Source organism: Castor canadensis, chromosome 17, assembly GCF_047511655.1.
Source record: "Castor canadensis chromosome 17, mCasCan1.hap1v2, whole genome shotgun sequence".
Taxonomy (NCBI): Eukaryota; Metazoa; Chordata; class Mammalia; order Rodentia; family Castoridae; genus Castor; species Castor canadensis.
The window spans coordinates 39,630,873-39,648,455 of NC_133402.1; the positions used below are offsets into that span (position 1 = coordinate 39,630,873).

Here is a 17,583-nt window from a genome sequence, read left to right on the forward strand (position 1 = left end):
CTACACATGAATAAAGTGTTACTTTCTCTGGATTTTGGGCAAAGAGAATTGCCAAAGCCACTGATGGAAGGTGGTAGAGGAATTAGCCATTGGTTTTCTACAGTGTGAGATTAGGTAACCTCATGCTCCAAGGAAGAGGCTCAGATAGTCCTTAAGGTGCGGAATTAGTCCTTTTGTGATCATCCTAGTTTTATGAATGAGGAAAATGACGACCTAGACACCCCAGTTAGCATGCCTACATGGAGGCAGAGTTGGGCTGCAGCCGGGGACCACTGGCTGCTCAAGAATGTCTGAGCTCCAGAATTTCTTCACTAGGTGCTTTTACACCTTGGCTGCCCACCGCCAACCAAGTGACCTTGAACAGTCACTGAACTCTGGGCCTCTGGTTCCTTATCTGTCAGCCAAGCCCACAGGGCCACGTGATCTTGGAGCTGCCTTCCAGAAACATTCCAGGGTACTCTGTTCCCTTTTCAGCCCATGAGAAAGCACACAGTGTCCTGGCCTTCCCCACCTGCAGGCACTTTCCCTCCCATGATGTGGTCAAGACCCTTTTTTTTCTCTTCACAGTGGCAAAAATAGGTTGGGACAAAAGACTGAGATTTCCAGGCTTCTCGGTTAGGGGCTCCTTCCCATGGCATGGGTAAAAACAAGAAGGGGTGGTGTCCCTCCTCCTTGACATCCCCTGACTGCCACAGCCCATCCTTAGGCTCCATACCTAGGAAGCAGTGCAGGAAGTGGTTACAAGGCAGACCTCTGGAGCTGGATGGTGTGTATACCTGCCCCACTCTGTTGACCTGCTAGCTAGGGGACCTCTGATGATCATCTGGCTTGCCCTTGTCTCCCAGTTTCCCCATCTATAAAATGGGGATAGCAATGGCACCTGCCTATGGCACAATTATGAGTACTGAATGGTCGTGTGTGAAAAGCACTGAGAGCTGGCCCATGGAAGGGCTGTACAAGTGTCTGGTGTTACTGTGACCATAACATATCAAGCCAGCACACCGAGGAGGTCTCCCTTTGCTGACCCTGGCCAGGGACTACATTGCTGAATTTTATTTGGTATTGATCCAGACCTGTGAAGACCCCTGCAGCCTTCAGTCTCCCTTTGAAATAGAACCTCCCTGAACATCCCAGAAAAGCAGTATCTCTGATTCAAATGATTCTCACGTAACCACAGCCAGGAGCACAAATGGCCAAAATTTGTATTCTCCACACACTCAGTCTCCCCTCCCTTCTCCAGCTCCTGCTGGGGACAGATTAAATGTTGTGTGGCATCACATTGCCTCGTCACTTCCCTGTTCCCAGACCACCGCCAGAAACTACCAATGAAAGAGGAAAAGAGTTCTGAGCCATGACTGCCTTTCTGGCTTGACACTGAGGCTTGCTTGCTTCTTACCCCCTTGCCCCTCTGCTGGCATCTGTGGCTGAATGACAGCCCCCTAGTGACACTGGGTGGTTGGAGATCTACCTCTCCCTGCCTGGATACCTGAAGCACCAGTGTACCAAGAAAGGAGGACCTCTGCCCTCACCTCTGACTTCACCAAGGGAGAGTATATCCTGCAAGGCTAGAGGTTCTGCTTCTCTAGAGCTAGACCAGATGTGCAGGGTAACCAGGCCTAGGTTCTTCACAAGGATACGCATGCAGAAGACCAGCTTCCAGGGCTCTGTCAGCATCTGTCCACTGAGACAAGCAAGGAAGGGGAGCCTCCTTTCCTTCAGAGTGAAAGGTGGTGGGAGTTGAAAGCATGAGCATGCACTTCCAAATTTTCAAATGCCCTGTGACATAAATGCTTTCTATCTGCCACACACCATGTATATCTAGGTATAGGGCAGCTCCCAACTATATTTCCTGAGCTGCCTTAATCAGAATCAGAAATGTAGTTACATTTGGGATGGAATAGACTAGAAATTAGCCAGAGGAGTCTTTTTAGCATGGTGGATAGGCTCTGTTCTTGTATTGGGATGGTGGTTTCATTTGACAAAACATCAAACTATACTCTTAAGATCTGTACATTGGAGCTGGGCACCAGTGGCCTACAGCTATAATCCTAGCTACTTGAGGGGCTGAGATTGGAAGGATTGCAGTTTGAGGCCAGCCTGGGCAAATAGTTTGCATGACCTTATCTCCAAAATAAGCAGAGCAAAATGGACTGGAGATGTGACTCAGTGGTAGAGTGCCTGCTTTGCAAGCATGAAACCTTGAGTTCAAACCCCAATTCCACCCACCCACTCCCCACCAAAAACAAGATCTGTGCATTGGGGCTAGGGGTGTGGCTCAAGTAGTAGAGTGCCTGCCTAGCAAGCCCTGAGATAGAACCCCAGTACCAAAAAAAAAAAATCTGTGCATTGTAAAGAATGTAAATTCAATTTCAATTTAAAAATATTAGAAAAATGAATGGATCTAATACTTATATTGATTATGTAGCTGCATCCTTACAATCATACTCAACCGATGTATTTATAATACTCTCCATTCTCTAACAGTTCACAAATATTTTATTCAACCATATGCCTTTTGAGATTAGTACATATCATTACTAGACACTTCTTTGGTCAACAATTTTCCAGAACATATCATCATCAATTTGTCCCATTATTGGACATTCAGAATTTTTTTTGGCAGTACTGAGGTTTGAGTTCAGGGCCTTGCTCTTGCTAGGCTAGCATTCTGCCACTTTTAGTTTAGTTTATTTTTTTCAGATAGGGTCTTGCATGTTTTTCCTAGGCCAGCCCCTGGTACATTCCTCCTACCTACACATCCCGTGTAGCTTGGGTCACAAGCGCACGCCACTATATATCACTTGTTTTTTTCTGATGATTTCTCACTAACTTTTTGCCCAGGCTGGCTTCAAACCCGTCCTCCTAATCTCTGTCTCCCAAGTAGCTGGGCTGGATTATAGACATGAGCCACCATACCTGGAAGAAAAGTAGAATTTTTTTTTTTTTTTGGCAGGACTAGGGTTTGAGTGCAAGGCTTTGCTCTTGCAAAGCAGGTGCTTTACCACTTGGGCCGCACTCCAGTCCATTTTTCTCTGGTTATTTTGGAGATAGGTTCTTGAGAACTATTTGCCCTGGCCAACCTTGAACAACAATTCTCTCAATATTAGCCTCCTGAGTAGCTAGGATTATAGGCTTGAGCCACCTTGCCCAGCTAGAAAGGAAGAACTTTTTGAACCCATGTTTAATGCTGAGATTTTATTGCAACACATAAATATTCATTTGCACACATTGCATCAGGTGTTTTTCTCATTTGTCTTGTAAGTGAAAATTCATGATCCTCTCCACATGAATAGTGTGTGTGCTGCTTTCTAAAATGAGCTTTAAAATACTTACCATTACTTTGGGCTGGGGCAATAACTAGTGATAGAGCACTTTCCTCTTGAGTGCAAGGTCCTGGTTTGATCCCCAGCACTATTATCTACATGTACCTACACCTACGTTTATGTAACTTTCAACAATTGTACCCAAGAAATAGCCACCAAATCTTCATTGTGCTTCATTGCCTCCTTCCGATGAGTCCCTCGTAACTTCTTTTGAATCATTCAAAACCCATGTCCATTGAGACCATTTCAGGCTGGCATGGTTTCCCCAAATTTTGTGGTTCAAATAAAGTAATTGCGAAAGTTCCAAATCATGAGAACTTTTAAGGGAAAGGACAAGTTCCAAACTATGAGACACTTGTAAGAGCAGCATTCTCATATATATGTTTAAATCTATACAATGGCTTGTCTCAGAAAGGAGAGAATACCAGAATAAGTTAGACTTCAAGTTCAAATTGTGTCAAACAGTTTCAATCACTGGCCCCAGAGTGTTAACTTGCAAAGCATTCTCTTTTCTAATAGTTAATTTGCAGAAATAGACCTTTCAGAAACATATATTAAATCCTGCAGTTTGTTCAGACCAAAGATAAAATTGAGATTAATTTGGTAAATTTTGGTGGTCTTGTTTTATAGTTCATTTTTCAAGGATTAACATTCTTAAGTTAGAAGTTTCTTTATGTAAAACCTTTTAACCTTGGTCCCTACCACAAATGAGAAGTTGGAACATTCTTGAATAAATTCAAATGTGCTACAGTTTACTCAAAGTCACTGAAGATAGGAAATTTTAAACAGGTGATTCTGGCTAACAGTGGGATTATAAACACAATACTAAATTATGAATTTCTAATTATTAGTTTTCTGCTCTGATACGACATCCTCTCCAGTCTTTAGCAACAACCAGTCTGATGTGATGATATATAAAGACTTGGGTTTTTTCAACAGTTCCTCACTTTAGATGTCAAAGAGTGTGTGTTCTTAAAGATGTTAACCTGAAAGGCTACATGCCATTGTGTGATACATTTTGTTTTTCACATCCCTGTGTACAGCACTGTTACCACTGCTGTCAGAAGCAAAATCAGACAACTCACCAAGAAAGCTTACTAGGCAGAAAAGTTCCTGTGGGCTCACTGCCACCTTTTTTTTTTTTTTTGGTAGCAGAGTCCTGGTTTTATGTGGCATCATACATAGTTGATACTCTAGTTGGAGAGAGACGAGTCCCCAGAACCAACCTTCATTCCTTTCCTCCTCCTCAAGAAGGGGTTTTACAGCCCCCTGGTGGCTCCATGGAACATTCTGGAAACTTCTGGTCATGGACTGTACAGAAGGTCCACTTACTTACTTACTGACCTTAAGTTCTCAGAAGACCTGAGCTCTCGACCAGGGCCCTTACCTCTATGTTTGTGGACAGGTGACTTCACTTGAGTCTCACTTTCCTCATCCAGACAACATCAGTGCCTATCTGAGAGAACTGCTGTAAGGAGTATGTAAATATCCTTGCAAATCAGGAGTGTAAGATTTATTTTGTTCCTCACATCTAACATTTCCCTAGTCACAAAATTATTTGCATGTTGTGTGTCAGCTTGTCTCAATATTTAGGGACTTCCACATTTTCTGCTTTTGGCCTCACTGATGCTATAACTTCCGCCTTAAAGCTTTTCAGCCAGAGGCAGGCATGGTGGCACATGCTGTAGCCCCAGCTATTCAGGAGGCTGAAGCAGGAGGGTCACCTGCCAGCCTGGGCAATACAGGAGACACCTTTTCAGCCATCCTTGTCCACTGGCTGATGGACTGGAAAGTGAGAAGAATTTGGGTTCAACTGCTACTATGAATAGCAAAGACTCCAGCTCAGCACCTGTTCTTGGGTCTGGCTACTCTGATAGGATGTCTTCATTTTCAGGTGGGCCAAGAGAAAGGAAACTGCTTTTTCCAGAAAAACCCAACCCCCTGCATCATCCCTCAAGAACAAGAAAATATCTTCCACACAATATTTGCTTTTTTCACAAAGTCAGGAAGAAAAGTCTTGGTAAGGATTTGTTTTGTGATTTGGGTATGGTGGGTGGTCCTCACGAGGAAGGCAAGTCTGACACTGGAGGTCAGTTTTCTGTTTAGAATTTGTTATTTCCCAATCTGGTTTTCATCAGTTGACTTTAAAAGTCACAAAGACTGTAGTCAGTTCCTTTTCTCAACCTGAGTTTTCAATCAAAGTATTAAATTTATATTCCAAATTCCATTGCCTGGCAAAGGGGCAACCTTTGCAACCTACCACACAAAGTAAACTATTTCTCCAACAAGAGTCTAAACAAGTGTTTGGTTTTTATACAACAGTTTGGAAAACTATCTGGCACTATGTACTAAAACTAAACATAATGTACTCTGTGACCCAAATCTAGACAATTCCTGGGTCTATTCCCAAGAGAAATGAGTGTGTGTGTCTGCCAAATGACACGGACAGGAATATTCACAGCTGTCTCAGCCAAAAGCTGAAAACAGTTCAGTTATCTGCTAAAAGGTGAATGAGCAAACAGTTTTGGTATATCCATATCTGGAATATTACACAGCAAGGCAAAGTAACAAGCTACTGTTACATAGAACAACATGAGTAAATATTAAGAAATGACATTGAGTGAAAGGTCATATTGAAATTTTTCACAAAGTGTGTAAAGTTCAGAAATAGCAAAAACTAATCTGTGGTGATGAAGGTCAGGATAGTGGTTACTTTTGGAAGAATATTGATAAAATGGGGCATGAGGGTGCCTATGGAGGTGACAGAATTGTTCTACATCATGACCAGGCTAGTGGGTCTCGAGGTGTAAATATAGGTAAAAGTTTGTCAAGATGTACATTTATGATGTGTTCTCTTTATTGTGTATACCATACCTTGTACTTTTTAGTTAAAGCATTGGGGATGGGGTCATAATGCTTTTCCAAAGCCTCCTTTCCCTGGACCTTTGGTTACATTTCCTTAGCTCCTTCTTTCACCCTGGCACACTGCACATTTGTCATGTCCCTCTTCACTCTCTTCCCAGGTAGAAAAGCACAACTGTTACCACTTGAAAGGTTTGGGCTTTTCCCTTACTTAGTGAGGGTAGACAGCTATTTTTAAAGTGCTTCGAGTCATTAAGTGTAGTGATAGCTGGCTGTTTGATAAACAAGACTCTGTCTCACCTGCAAATGAAACCTCACAAAGGTATGCTTACACATGTTGGACTCTACAATACAAAAGAAAAAAGTTTGGAATTTACATTTCTTTCCATAATTTATGTGCTTTCTTGAGCAAGAGTCACATGATTTCTTGGCCCTATAATATATAAATGACTATAAATATGTATTTGCCACTGCACAGGCAGATATTGCATTTGTAGGAAACATATTTTGTGCTCAAAACCCATAAGAATACTATCAGAATATGTTGGTGTTTCTTTTTTAAAACAATTGGTTGTTTTGAAATCCAGCTTTGTGTTAGGGTTAGCCATGGAGCTGCTTCCTCCCAGTTGCTTGACTTGGAGGAGGGCTGCAGGGATGGAAGTCCCTCGATCACCCTCTGGTGGCATTAAACAATGATTACATCATCTTTTTTTTTTTCCTTCCTTGTGACTCTGGAGAGTGCACAGGGTTCTACCAGTGTCCTTTTGATCCTCTGCCTGGATTGCCTTAGTCACCGGAACACAAGCTCTGGAGCTTACTGTTTTATAAAAGGCTATGTATCCATCTTTGTTCTTAATACTGTTTGGCAGTTCTCTGGTTTTTCTTCTCAGGACTGTGAAAAGCCAGGAATTTCTTGCCTAACAATGCACTGTAACCTTAGCGCTCTCACTAAAGAAGAAAGCCATACTATCGACATTTACATGCTGCTGAACACAGAAATACTGAAGAAGGTAAGTCCTGGAACCTGCATGCTTCATTTGAAAGCACCTCAACTGATTTTCCTCCTGACACTCTGGCTGCTCTGGGGTGTTGTGTTGTGCTTTGTTTGTTTGTTTGTTCATTGCTATTGTTGTTTGAGACAAGATCTTACTATGTAGCCCAGACTGGCCTCAACTCTCTCAATCCTCCTGTCTCACCCTCCTTGGTGCTGGGATTGCAGGTGCCTGCCACCACACCCAGCTTGGATGCTCCTTTTAAAACTTTTCTGATGTGTGCCATCAGTGATTCTGCTGCCAGATGACATCCAGGAAAATATCAGACGTTGCTACTCAAAGTGTAGTCCAAGTACCAGCAGCATTAGTTCAGGATTTGTTAGTCATGTTGAATGGGCTCCCCACCAGACATACTGAATCAGGATCCTCATATTAACAAGCTTCCTAGGTGTTTCATTTGCATATTTAAGTTTCTCATTCTTTAGTTTCTTCACAATCACCTAAAGACCTTATAGAAATTCAAGTTCCTTAGGGATAGAGCCTTAGGTCCTACAGGTTCGGCCAGCTTTCAGGTGAGGCCAGTTCTGCTGATCTGGAGGCCATTTTTTTTTTTTAATCAAAGACTAGCACATCTCTTCTGTCAAGGGCCTGTGGGAAATTATATTTTAGCTTTACAGACATATGGTCTCTTGCCACTGCCCAACTCAGCCATAGACAACATGGCAATAGAGGACATGGCTGTGTTCTAAGTAAAACTGTTTACAAAAGCAGGCAGAGGGCTAGATCTGACTCGTTAACCCTGCTTTGCTGGCTCACTGTTTAGATGACCCCTTGTTTCAAAGAAGCTCAGGTTACTTTGCCATTATGAGTTTTGATTACCAAAACTGGCTCCACAAGTTTTTCAAAAATGACTCAATCACAGACCAAAGTAAAGTAGACTCCCAGTGAGGACACACTGAGAAACCCCTTAGAATATGGACTTAAATATTAATAACAAAAGACAGGACTGAAAAATAGGTACAGTGCGGGGGTACTAGTGAGAGGAGGAGGGAGATTGAAGGAAATCAAAGTAAGGGTATATGGTTAATGGACTTCATATAGTTATATGAAAGAGAACAAAGAAACCTCCTGCAATTGTTTAAGTGGGCCAGGGAGAGGCTTGAGGGGAAGAGATGATGGGGGTGATCTAACCAATGTACAGTATAAGCCCATTCAGAATTGTCAGTATGAATGCCTCCCTGAATAACGAATATATTCTAATAAAAAATGTATAATAAAGCCAGGTGCCAGTGGCTCATGGCTGTAATCCTGGCTACTGAGGAGGCAGAGATCAGGAGGACTGCAGTTCAAAGCCAGCCTGGGCAAATACAAATAGTTCTTGAGACCCTATCTCGAAAAACCCTTCACAAATATAGGGCTGGTAGAGTGGCTTAAGATGAAGGCCCTGAGTTCAAGGCCCAGTACCACAAAAAAAATGTATTAATAAAATAAACAAAAATGACTCAATCAGTGAATTGGCAGCCCTTAAAGAATCAGAAATATTTACCATGATTTATTTTAACATAAGAACTGCTGAGTATGAGACCACTTCTGACAGGAGCTATAAAAATAATTGCACATGAAGATAAAACAAAATATGTATGTTTTGCATACAGAGATTCTATTTATTTCCTTGGGAAAGATCCTAGGCAGGTGAATGAATATCATTACCCATGAAGAGTTGTGCCTGGTTCTAGGTTCCCTGGTTTGGTCTGGAAAGAAATTGGTCTAGGGAAAGTTGGGATCACATGCAGTGTTTCCATAGTTACCTCTACTTCATACAGGACAGTGTTGGAGGAGGACCAGGCATGAACTAGAGCCCCACCAATGTCCTCTGCTTTCTGAAAGGAGTCTGGAAGCCTCAAGTCACAGGGATTCCCTTCCTTGTACAGAGCTGCAGCTCAGATTGGAGGGCCCATGATTCTGTATACTTACTTGTCCTGTCCATGTTAGTTCCCATGTCACATGTGTAACTATCCACAGAGCTCTGGCGATGACACTGTTGTTGGAAGCCATTTTCATATTTTTAGTCCCGTGTACTTAGTTTAGCTGTGTACAGTTCTACAGCTGGTTCTTCTATGTTTGTCTCCCAGTAATCAGTAGTTACCCTTTGCCAAGGAACGTGTCCCATTAATTGCTATTCCCAGCCAGTTATGCCCAGGCAAGAAACTAAAACCCATGTAGGGCCATGGAGGCTCATTTGCCACATGTCCTTCTAGCAGAAATTCCAGGTACAGAGGGAGGCCTGGAACAAAGCTGACCTGGGAGCCAGATGGGGCCCAGCTGCTCCTGGAGCTTGAAATGCAGAGCATCAGTCACGCCAGCATGGCCTCCTTCCTGGAGCTGAGCCATATGGCTCCAGGTGCCATCAGAGCTCCCTAAGGGCATGAAGCAGTGACACCTTGAGGTTAGCCTGAACCTAGAGCTGTGTTTATTTTCCTTTTGACCTCAAGGTCTGGGCCCAGACAAGGGAATTGGAGGTTTCATTGTTTTGACCTTAACAAGTTTTCATTTGAAATGTAGGATCTGATTTTTTTAATCAGAGAATTCAGATTTCTTAGGAACCCTTCTTCCAGTCCATAAGGGCTTTCTTCACTAACTCTACAACCACCAGGGCCTGTTCTGTGCCAGGCACTTATCTGTGTAGCTTTTAACTTTGTTAATTATCACTATCATCATAATTATTATCATTACTAATATGCAAGGTGGTGACAGTGATGATTCATGTTTGAAAATACAGTACACCCTGATACATAAAACCACAAATGTATAAAACTCTTAAGCTGCAAAAGAATATTCAGTGTAAAATTATTTGCAGCTTAAAGTGGAACAATTCCTTTGAATTACAATCTTCCCAGGAGCATTTAAAATAGGTTTTATTGGGGGTGGAGGGTGTAAAAAAGGAAGTTGGATTTGATCTGTGCACATTATATGCATGGATGGAAATAGCACACTAAGCCCTACTAATATGTTCAATTAATACATTCTTATAAAATTTTTAAGATACATTTCATGGTTGTGTACAAAAAGTATTTTACACATAACTTCTAGCTAAAGCACCACCCCCTGCCCCGTGCCATCCCAGGATGGTCTTTAATTTCTTCAGTGGAGATGAGCAAAGGCCCCCTTGGTGCTGTTGTCTAGAGATAGTACTCCATTTTCTGTTTTTTGTAGGTTTAGCTGGAGTAGATCAAAGCTGGCATCTGAGTGCAAGCCTCTGTCTTGGTCCTTTCTGTTGCTATAACAGGGTACCTAAGACTGGGTAATTTATAAAGAAGTTTATTTGGCTTAGAGTTCTGGAGGCTTTAAAGGCTTGATAAGGTTTGATATCTGGTGCTATATCATTGCATAGCCAGGGGGCATCATAAGGCAAGACAGAGCAAGCATGTCAGCTCAGGTCTCCCTTCCTCTTCTTATAAAGCCACTAATGTTGTTATGGAGACCCTATTTTCATGAGTTTATGTAATCCTAATTACTTCCCAAAGCACCACCTGCAAGTACCATTAATATATGACTCTAGAGATTAAGTTTACAGCCCCTGAATTCCCTGGCAGCCTCCTAGAGTGATGGGCAAGCTAAGTAAATGCAGTGGGTTTCTAGAGGACACCAGATGGCAAAGCTTAGCCACCTCATGGGTGCCCTCTTTGTCCCTATTGGAAGCCAGGCGCTTCTTCTCTCTACAGTCAATGCTACACCATCCACACCACTGGCCAAGGTTCTGGCCTTCCCCAAGCCATGATGTTGCCAATCCCTGTCTTTTTCCAAATTCCTTCTCTATCTGCACTTTGGATCCATTTTCTCATTATCTGTGTCAGTGGCTTTAAATCTGAACCCACACCAAGGCTTCTGACTGCCTCTGCTAGCAGGCAATTCCTGGGTCTTAGAGGTGCCCCTAGCCCCTGTCCCCTTTCACCTGAGGCCTGATTTATACACTAAATGTCTCCCCTTTCCTCATCTCTCCATTTCATACCATACCCTCTTTCAATGTTCAATGACTGTAACCCCAAAACAGTTTTGTTTAAGAACAGATGAAGAATTAGCACTAACTCCATAATGGGTCTGAGGGCCGTGGTCAGGACAGGAAGATGTCTGTAAAATGGGAATCAGATGACTGTTGTGCAGTTGCATGCAATTTACCAACTTTATTTATCCTCAGCTCTTTGTGAATGCATCAATATCTGTATCCAAATACCTGGCTCTTAACACTTGGAAACCATAGCACACAAGCTTGATGTGATGACAAACACTGTGGTTATTCTACATCCTCCATAACCTGAAAGAGTTCTCAGGAGATGTTAGAAATGTGTGTTTATGTGGGTGCCTGGGACAGGGAAGTATCCAGTTCAGCAATAAAATTATTGTCTGGTCTATATGGAATCTTGGAATTTCAGTCCTGTCCAGGCCTTCACAAGGAAAGATCATTGTCATTATCATTGAGTTGCCTTATTTCCTCCACAGGACAGCTCATCTGTCATCCAGTTCATGGCCAGAGCCAAAGTGAAGGTGGACTCTGCCCTAAGGGTGGTGGAAATAGCTCATGGGAACCCAGAAGAAATGACGGTGAGTCAGCTACCCCAGAGCAGCCTTCCTCAGAGAGCTGGAGCTGGAGTAACTGAGGACTGGGAGCTGGAATTTGAGGATAAAGATAGTCTCTGAGCCAACATGGAGGGTTTGTGGTAGACCAAAGACCAGGCCCACCTTGGCTTCCAGGCCCCTGGATAGCTTCTGCGGTTTTTTCCTTATTGCTGGTATTAACCTTACAATGCCATCATTATGAGAAAGTTTACCAGTGACTAGCCAAAGGAGAAACACTCTGAAAGTGCCCTCAACAGGGATTTGGCTTCTACTCTGAAGCCAGGACTTGAGAAGAGTCCTGATTTGCTTACCAATTTCTATGGTGTGCTCCTCCCACCATGGCCCATGTCAAACTGCCATCATAGTGTCACTAGACAGAGTCAGGAAGAGATGTACACTTGGCTCTCATAAGCTGATATGAGCCAGCTCCATTACACCATGGACTTTCCACAGAAGGTAAGAAATGTGCCTCATTGAGATACAGGCTCTGAGTGTATATGACTCCCATTAGGAACCTCAGAACACTTTCTCTGGTGATTTCCTTCACTCTTGGCCACAGCATGAGAACCAAGGCAGTGTCTTAGCCCTGATGGAGTTCACAGTCTATTGAGCAAGCTGGCATTCATCAAATAATTCCACTAAGTTGCACATTGAACTGAAAGCTAGGAAAGAAGTTGTCTTGGAGTAAAAGTACCCCTAAGTTCTTTCTTTCAAATCCAAAATTCAAGGTAGACTGTTCTCTGTTCTGATTCCAGATTGTAATGTGCCCTCTGAGTTTTTAACTGTACTTTTGTCTTTATGATATTGAAATCAAGGTTGTTACTATTATACTGTCTCTAGATGTGGGGTTTAGCTTTCATGTTTCTACTCTTGTGCTGTCTTCTAGGTAGTCTTTGAAGCCTTGCACAACCTGGAGCCCCGTGGCTATGTTGTGGGATGGATCATTGCCATAAGTTTGCTTGTGGGAATCCTCATCTTCCTGCTGCTGGCTGTGCTGCTCTGGAAGGTGAGTCTGGTGATCACAGGTCCCTGTGGAGTCCCCTTCCATAGACACCAGTTCTCCAACCTCTCCAGGGTTGGAGCACCTACTTCTTGGAGCTCTTTTATGGTACAGGGGAAGTTAGTGGCCCCTTTAGCCAGGGAATGGAATTGTGGCTCCCCTTGAGGCCATTTATTACTGAGCATTTTGGACTACTTTACAAACAGAGCACAAAATTCTCAGTCTCCTCCTCTCATACCTAGCCCAAGAGAGTTAAACCCATCCTGACATAGGATGATAGGAACCTAACTCCAAAACAGAAGCTTGGAATGGGGTGATTATCATTTGCTTGAAGAAAGAATGAGCAAGGGAGCTATAGAGCAATTCTTTTTTCTTTTCACCTGTGGAATATGAGAAAGATTTCTGCCCAGAAATTCGGGTACTGGGATAGCTACAGGCCTAGAGTACTGTCTACATGGCTTCATTCTCAGTTCTCCAAACCCCATGGTGGTTCTTTTGGATCTCAGCCAACATATAGAATCACCATCCTTGTCACTAGGATGTACCTACTCATCTTGAGGCATGCATTGCTTCACATGTCACTCTGGAGAAGAAAGAGGTATCCTCATCTCCAAGTCTAGTATTATTTTGTTGCTTTATAATCTGTCCATAGTATAGGGTGCTTTTGCTTTAGAGCTTCTCTACTCATTAACAGGGGTATCAGAGGCATAATCTGATGAAGGTCTGCCTCTTCCACTGAGCAATAATGGTCCAGGTGAGTGGGGCCCATATCCATTATGAGCATAGTGGTGTCTCTTTTTTGATCTTTTTCTCTGCATGTATAGATAAACCAGACATTCTCATTGAATCACCTTATTTTCAAATAATGTGTTAAATTTTTCAATAGTATACTCAATATATTTTCAGGTGAAGTATCTCTAAATTGAAAGCAATGGTTTAACTATTAATTGAGAAAAAAGTATAATAAATACACTTTAGAGTAAGCAGTCTAGAAACACAGGGAAAATAATGTGCTCATTGTCATTTTCTAAGATTAACCACTGAATCCATTGCTTTAAATTTAAAGGTACTGTACCTGAAAAACTATCTGGAGGTTGAAGAGAAATGTGTTGAGCGTATCACTTGAAAATAAGTTCATCCTACATCCACATGCTTTCAAATTCCCATGTGCTATTCTGCAACCTATTGTTGTTGCCCAAAGACAATATTGTGCGCATCCTTCCTGGATGTTAAGAGCCCTTTTCCAGCTACATCTGAAAGCTGCAGTGCCAACTGTTTGTCCTGTAGTCCTAGTTTTGAGGTTTAGGTTGCTCCTGGTTGCACACTTCTTTTAACAGGCCATAGTGAATAATCTTGGAGCCAAATATTTATACAAACCCTTCATTATGTCCTTAGAATGAAACCTTAGAAATGCAATTACCAAGGCAATTATTTCACATTGCAAATGGCCTTCTGGAATGGTTATCACAGTCACCCTCCCATAAGCAGTGTAGTACAAGTATCCATTTTCCTGTGTATTTGCCAACAGCAGGTATTACCTTTTTTTAATCTGCCAATTTGTTGTTTATTTAATCTGCATTGCCAAATAGATTCTTAATTCTCCCTTTTCTCCAACTCCAACCCCTTCCTGCTGAGAGGGCCTCTAGTCCCAGGATGGAGAACAAAGCCTATTCAGTGTTTGGAATCTGAGAAGATATGCTCTTGCTGAGTAGTGAGAGTTTTGGGAAGTGTTGTGGGGTGAGGAGTGAGAGGGGAAAGGACACTGCCTGCTGCCTGTACATGAGCTCCTAAAATAGAGGAAATGCTTTCCCCATCCCTGACTGTATAGGACCAGATAGAGACACAAACCAAGGCTGTGCCTGCTCCCCTTCATGGTATGATGTCCTCTTCCAGCTGCCCCACTTGGCTCTGACACTCTGGAGTCCCATCTCCTGTGCATACTGTCCTGCCTCCTCCCATCTGTCATCTGCTTTGCTTTACTTTCACTGTGTTTGCTTAAATAAAAGGTAGATATAGGATATAGCTGTCATGGTGTGGACAGAACCTGGGGTCACTCAGCTGATTGGGACCTGAGACATCATCCACTGTAATGGAATTAAAGGGAGAGCAGGGGCACTGCAGTCAAGGGTTGCCCCAGTCAAGGGTCACCCTATGTGCCAACCCAAGACAAGGTATTGCCATAACTCAAGGTGTGGAAGGAAAGGTGAGAGGAAACTGTGGTATGAGTCTGCATTCTGTTGTGCTGGTCATCAGAGAGCAGTGTTTCATTTCAGCCCACACTTACTGAATACTTGCTCTGCCCCCAACACTGGACAGTTATCAGGATGCAGCAGTGGCTGTAGCCCTGCCCTGCCCTGCCCTTAAGCCTTCACCACCTGGCACATAGACTCATAAATAAGCTGGAGGGTGGCAAGTGCTGCATCAGTAACTGCTCTGGAAACAGAGAAGACTTCTCCTCTGACTCCTCCCCAGGGGAAGATGAGAGGCTACACAGTACAGTGTGTCATGGATAAGATCTCATGCTTTGTGGGCTGGCCATGTGCTCTGCAATCCTGGTTCTGTGACCTGCTTCCTCCTCTGTGAAAAGAAGACCGTGGAATTTATTCAGGAAACATGTTCTGCACTGCACTGTACTTAGCACAGAACCCCCAGGAGATCACAGGACTTTTCACAACTGAGGTGCTTTCGAGTCTAAACTTGAGTTTGCTTGCAGTTTTCCAGGCAGCCAAGGGCAGATGAATATTCCAACCACAGAAAAGAAGAAATAAGCATGGTTTGTGGGAAGTCACTTGTGAGACAGCTCATGGAGGCATTCAATAGCTTGCAGTGAGGCCACCTGCCATCACATTGCAGGCCCCACTAACTAGGATGAGGCGGAGACATAGGAGGTCTATAAGCAGAGTAGCAACATGATCACATTAGTTTCAGATCTGTGACAATGTAGGGGTGAGGGTAGTCACCAGTGGGAAGAAGTGGGACCCAAATTAGAACAGGCAGGATGTGATGACCAATTGGACTTGAGAGGACATGGAATTGAAAAGAGAAAAAAAATTAGATGCCTTTCCCTGTTTTAGCTCAGACAGTAGAAGGTTGATCTTGAAGGTAGGAAAGGCAGGATGGGAGTCGTTGGCTGTCAGGCTTTCTGATTGTGTGGTGCCTACAGGAGACTGGTACAGGTCACAGACACCCAGCAAAGGGAAGGTCAACAGAAGGGCATTTCTGTCACCTCATGGCCAGCCTTCTCTGCAGTCTCCAGGGCTCAGTATGTTACTTACTTTACCATCGTCATCACTGGAGAGAGAGGGAAAAGGGAGGGAGAACGGGAATGAGAATGAGAATGAATATCTAAAATATGCAAGGGCAGCCCTACAGATCCAAAAGGAAATCTATGGATCCAAACCTGGAAAAGTCCAGAGGCCCAGGCAGCCATCTCCTTCCATCCCCACTCACTTTCTCTATAAGCCCCTTATCTCTAGTCCTCATGCCACATTAGGCTTCTATAGAGTACACCATGCTCTACATGTGCAAATGGTGCTCTAGTCCTTCTAGGCTGATGCTTAGTGACTTCCAGACAGAGATACTGAAGACCCAGCACCTCAGACTCCCAGGTCCACTTGTCTGGTAGAGAGAGACTCTGTCTGGTCTGGGTTGAGTCAGTGTCATCTGTGATTAGAGGCAGGAACTGACAGGGAGAGAATCCACTGGGTCACCCAGCTTGGGTCATTGGTTTCCCATGGCCCCAGATGGCTAAGGCTTGAGTGGGAGAGAGATGCAGGGTGGAGTTTGGAGGCGAGTGGGAATCTTCCAGGAAAGACAGAAACCATACTGATGCCCAACTGAACTCCACCAGGACTCCATGGTTTTTAGTGGTCCTGCAGCCTAAACTACAGGCATTTATGTCATCCCATTTAGCTGTGCTACTAACAAATGGGCCCCAAATCTGGAGGCTTAAAACAGCCATCACATGATACCTTATAAATACAGTTTGGCTGGTAAGTCTTCTCTCTGCGTGACCCTGAGTGGAGTCTCTTACTGGCACTTAACTGGTGCCTCAGAGAGTCTTCAGAGTGAAGGAATGGCTGACAGCTGGACTGTAGAGCCCTTGCCTCTCTCCGTGTCCACTCAGAACCTCCATGTTCTCCTTCCAGCAGAGTGGGGTGACTTTTCTTGTGATGCCTGGTCTCTAACAGGTGGCAGAGCTGGTTGGCATCATTCCACCATACTCTGTGGCCAGAGTAGGCTGGCATCATTGCCCACACTCTGCAGCTGGAGCCAGTGGGCATCATTCCACCACCAGGGTCAGCTGGCATCATCCCACCACACTCTGGTTGGCCAGAGCAACCACATGCCAGTTCAGGTTCCAGGGAGGAGAACTCAATCTTGCTTCTCAATGAGAGAAGTAGCAAAGGCTTTGTGGACATCCTTCATCTGCCCCATACCTAATGGTCAGAAATCTGGGCAAAATCTTCATCTTTTGTCAAAGCACTATTTCAAAGGAAGATTCACCTAACTGGAAGTTTTGTTCTGTTTTAGAATAGATGAGGGGGAAGGGGGGGGAGGAGGGCAGGGTGGAGAAATGACCCAAACAATGTATGTACATGTGAATAAATGAACAACAAAAAAAATAAAAATAAAAACAATTTTAGGATGTAAAAAAAGAAAAAAAAAAAGAATAGATGAAAGCTCATCTGTCTTCCATAGTGTCACAGATACAATCTCAATGAACTCCTTTGGAAAAAGGTGGCAGTGGTGGGGGGACAAAGAGCAAGGTTGGTGCAAGGCTCATGTTGGA

At 43.5% G+C, this 17,583-nt stretch overlaps 1 protein-coding gene and 1 pseudogene across 3 annotated transcripts in view; one reads left to right on the plus strand and one right to left on the minus strand.

Moving 5' to 3' along the window:
• The window catches only part of Itga9 (integrin subunit alpha 9), a 332,745-nt gene that overhangs the window by 302,987 nt on the left and 12,175 nt on the right, over window positions 1-17,583 (plus strand). For all 3 annotated transcript variants that reach the window (XM_074060465.1, XM_074060467.1, XM_074060466.1), the window contains 4 exons: window positions 5,218-5,343; window positions 7,076-7,195; window positions 11,675-11,776; window positions 12,678-12,797. In XM_074060465.1, coding sequence (XP_073916566.1) covers window positions 5,218-5,343; window positions 7,076-7,195; window positions 11,675-11,776; window positions 12,678-12,797 — 468 coding nt within the window. The remainder of the gene's footprint in view (window positions 1-5,217; window positions 5,344-7,075; window positions 7,196-11,674; window positions 11,777-12,677; window positions 12,798-17,583) is intronic.
• LOC141418697 (small nucleolar RNA SNORA28) lies at window positions 3,703-3,817 on the minus strand (annotated as a pseudogene).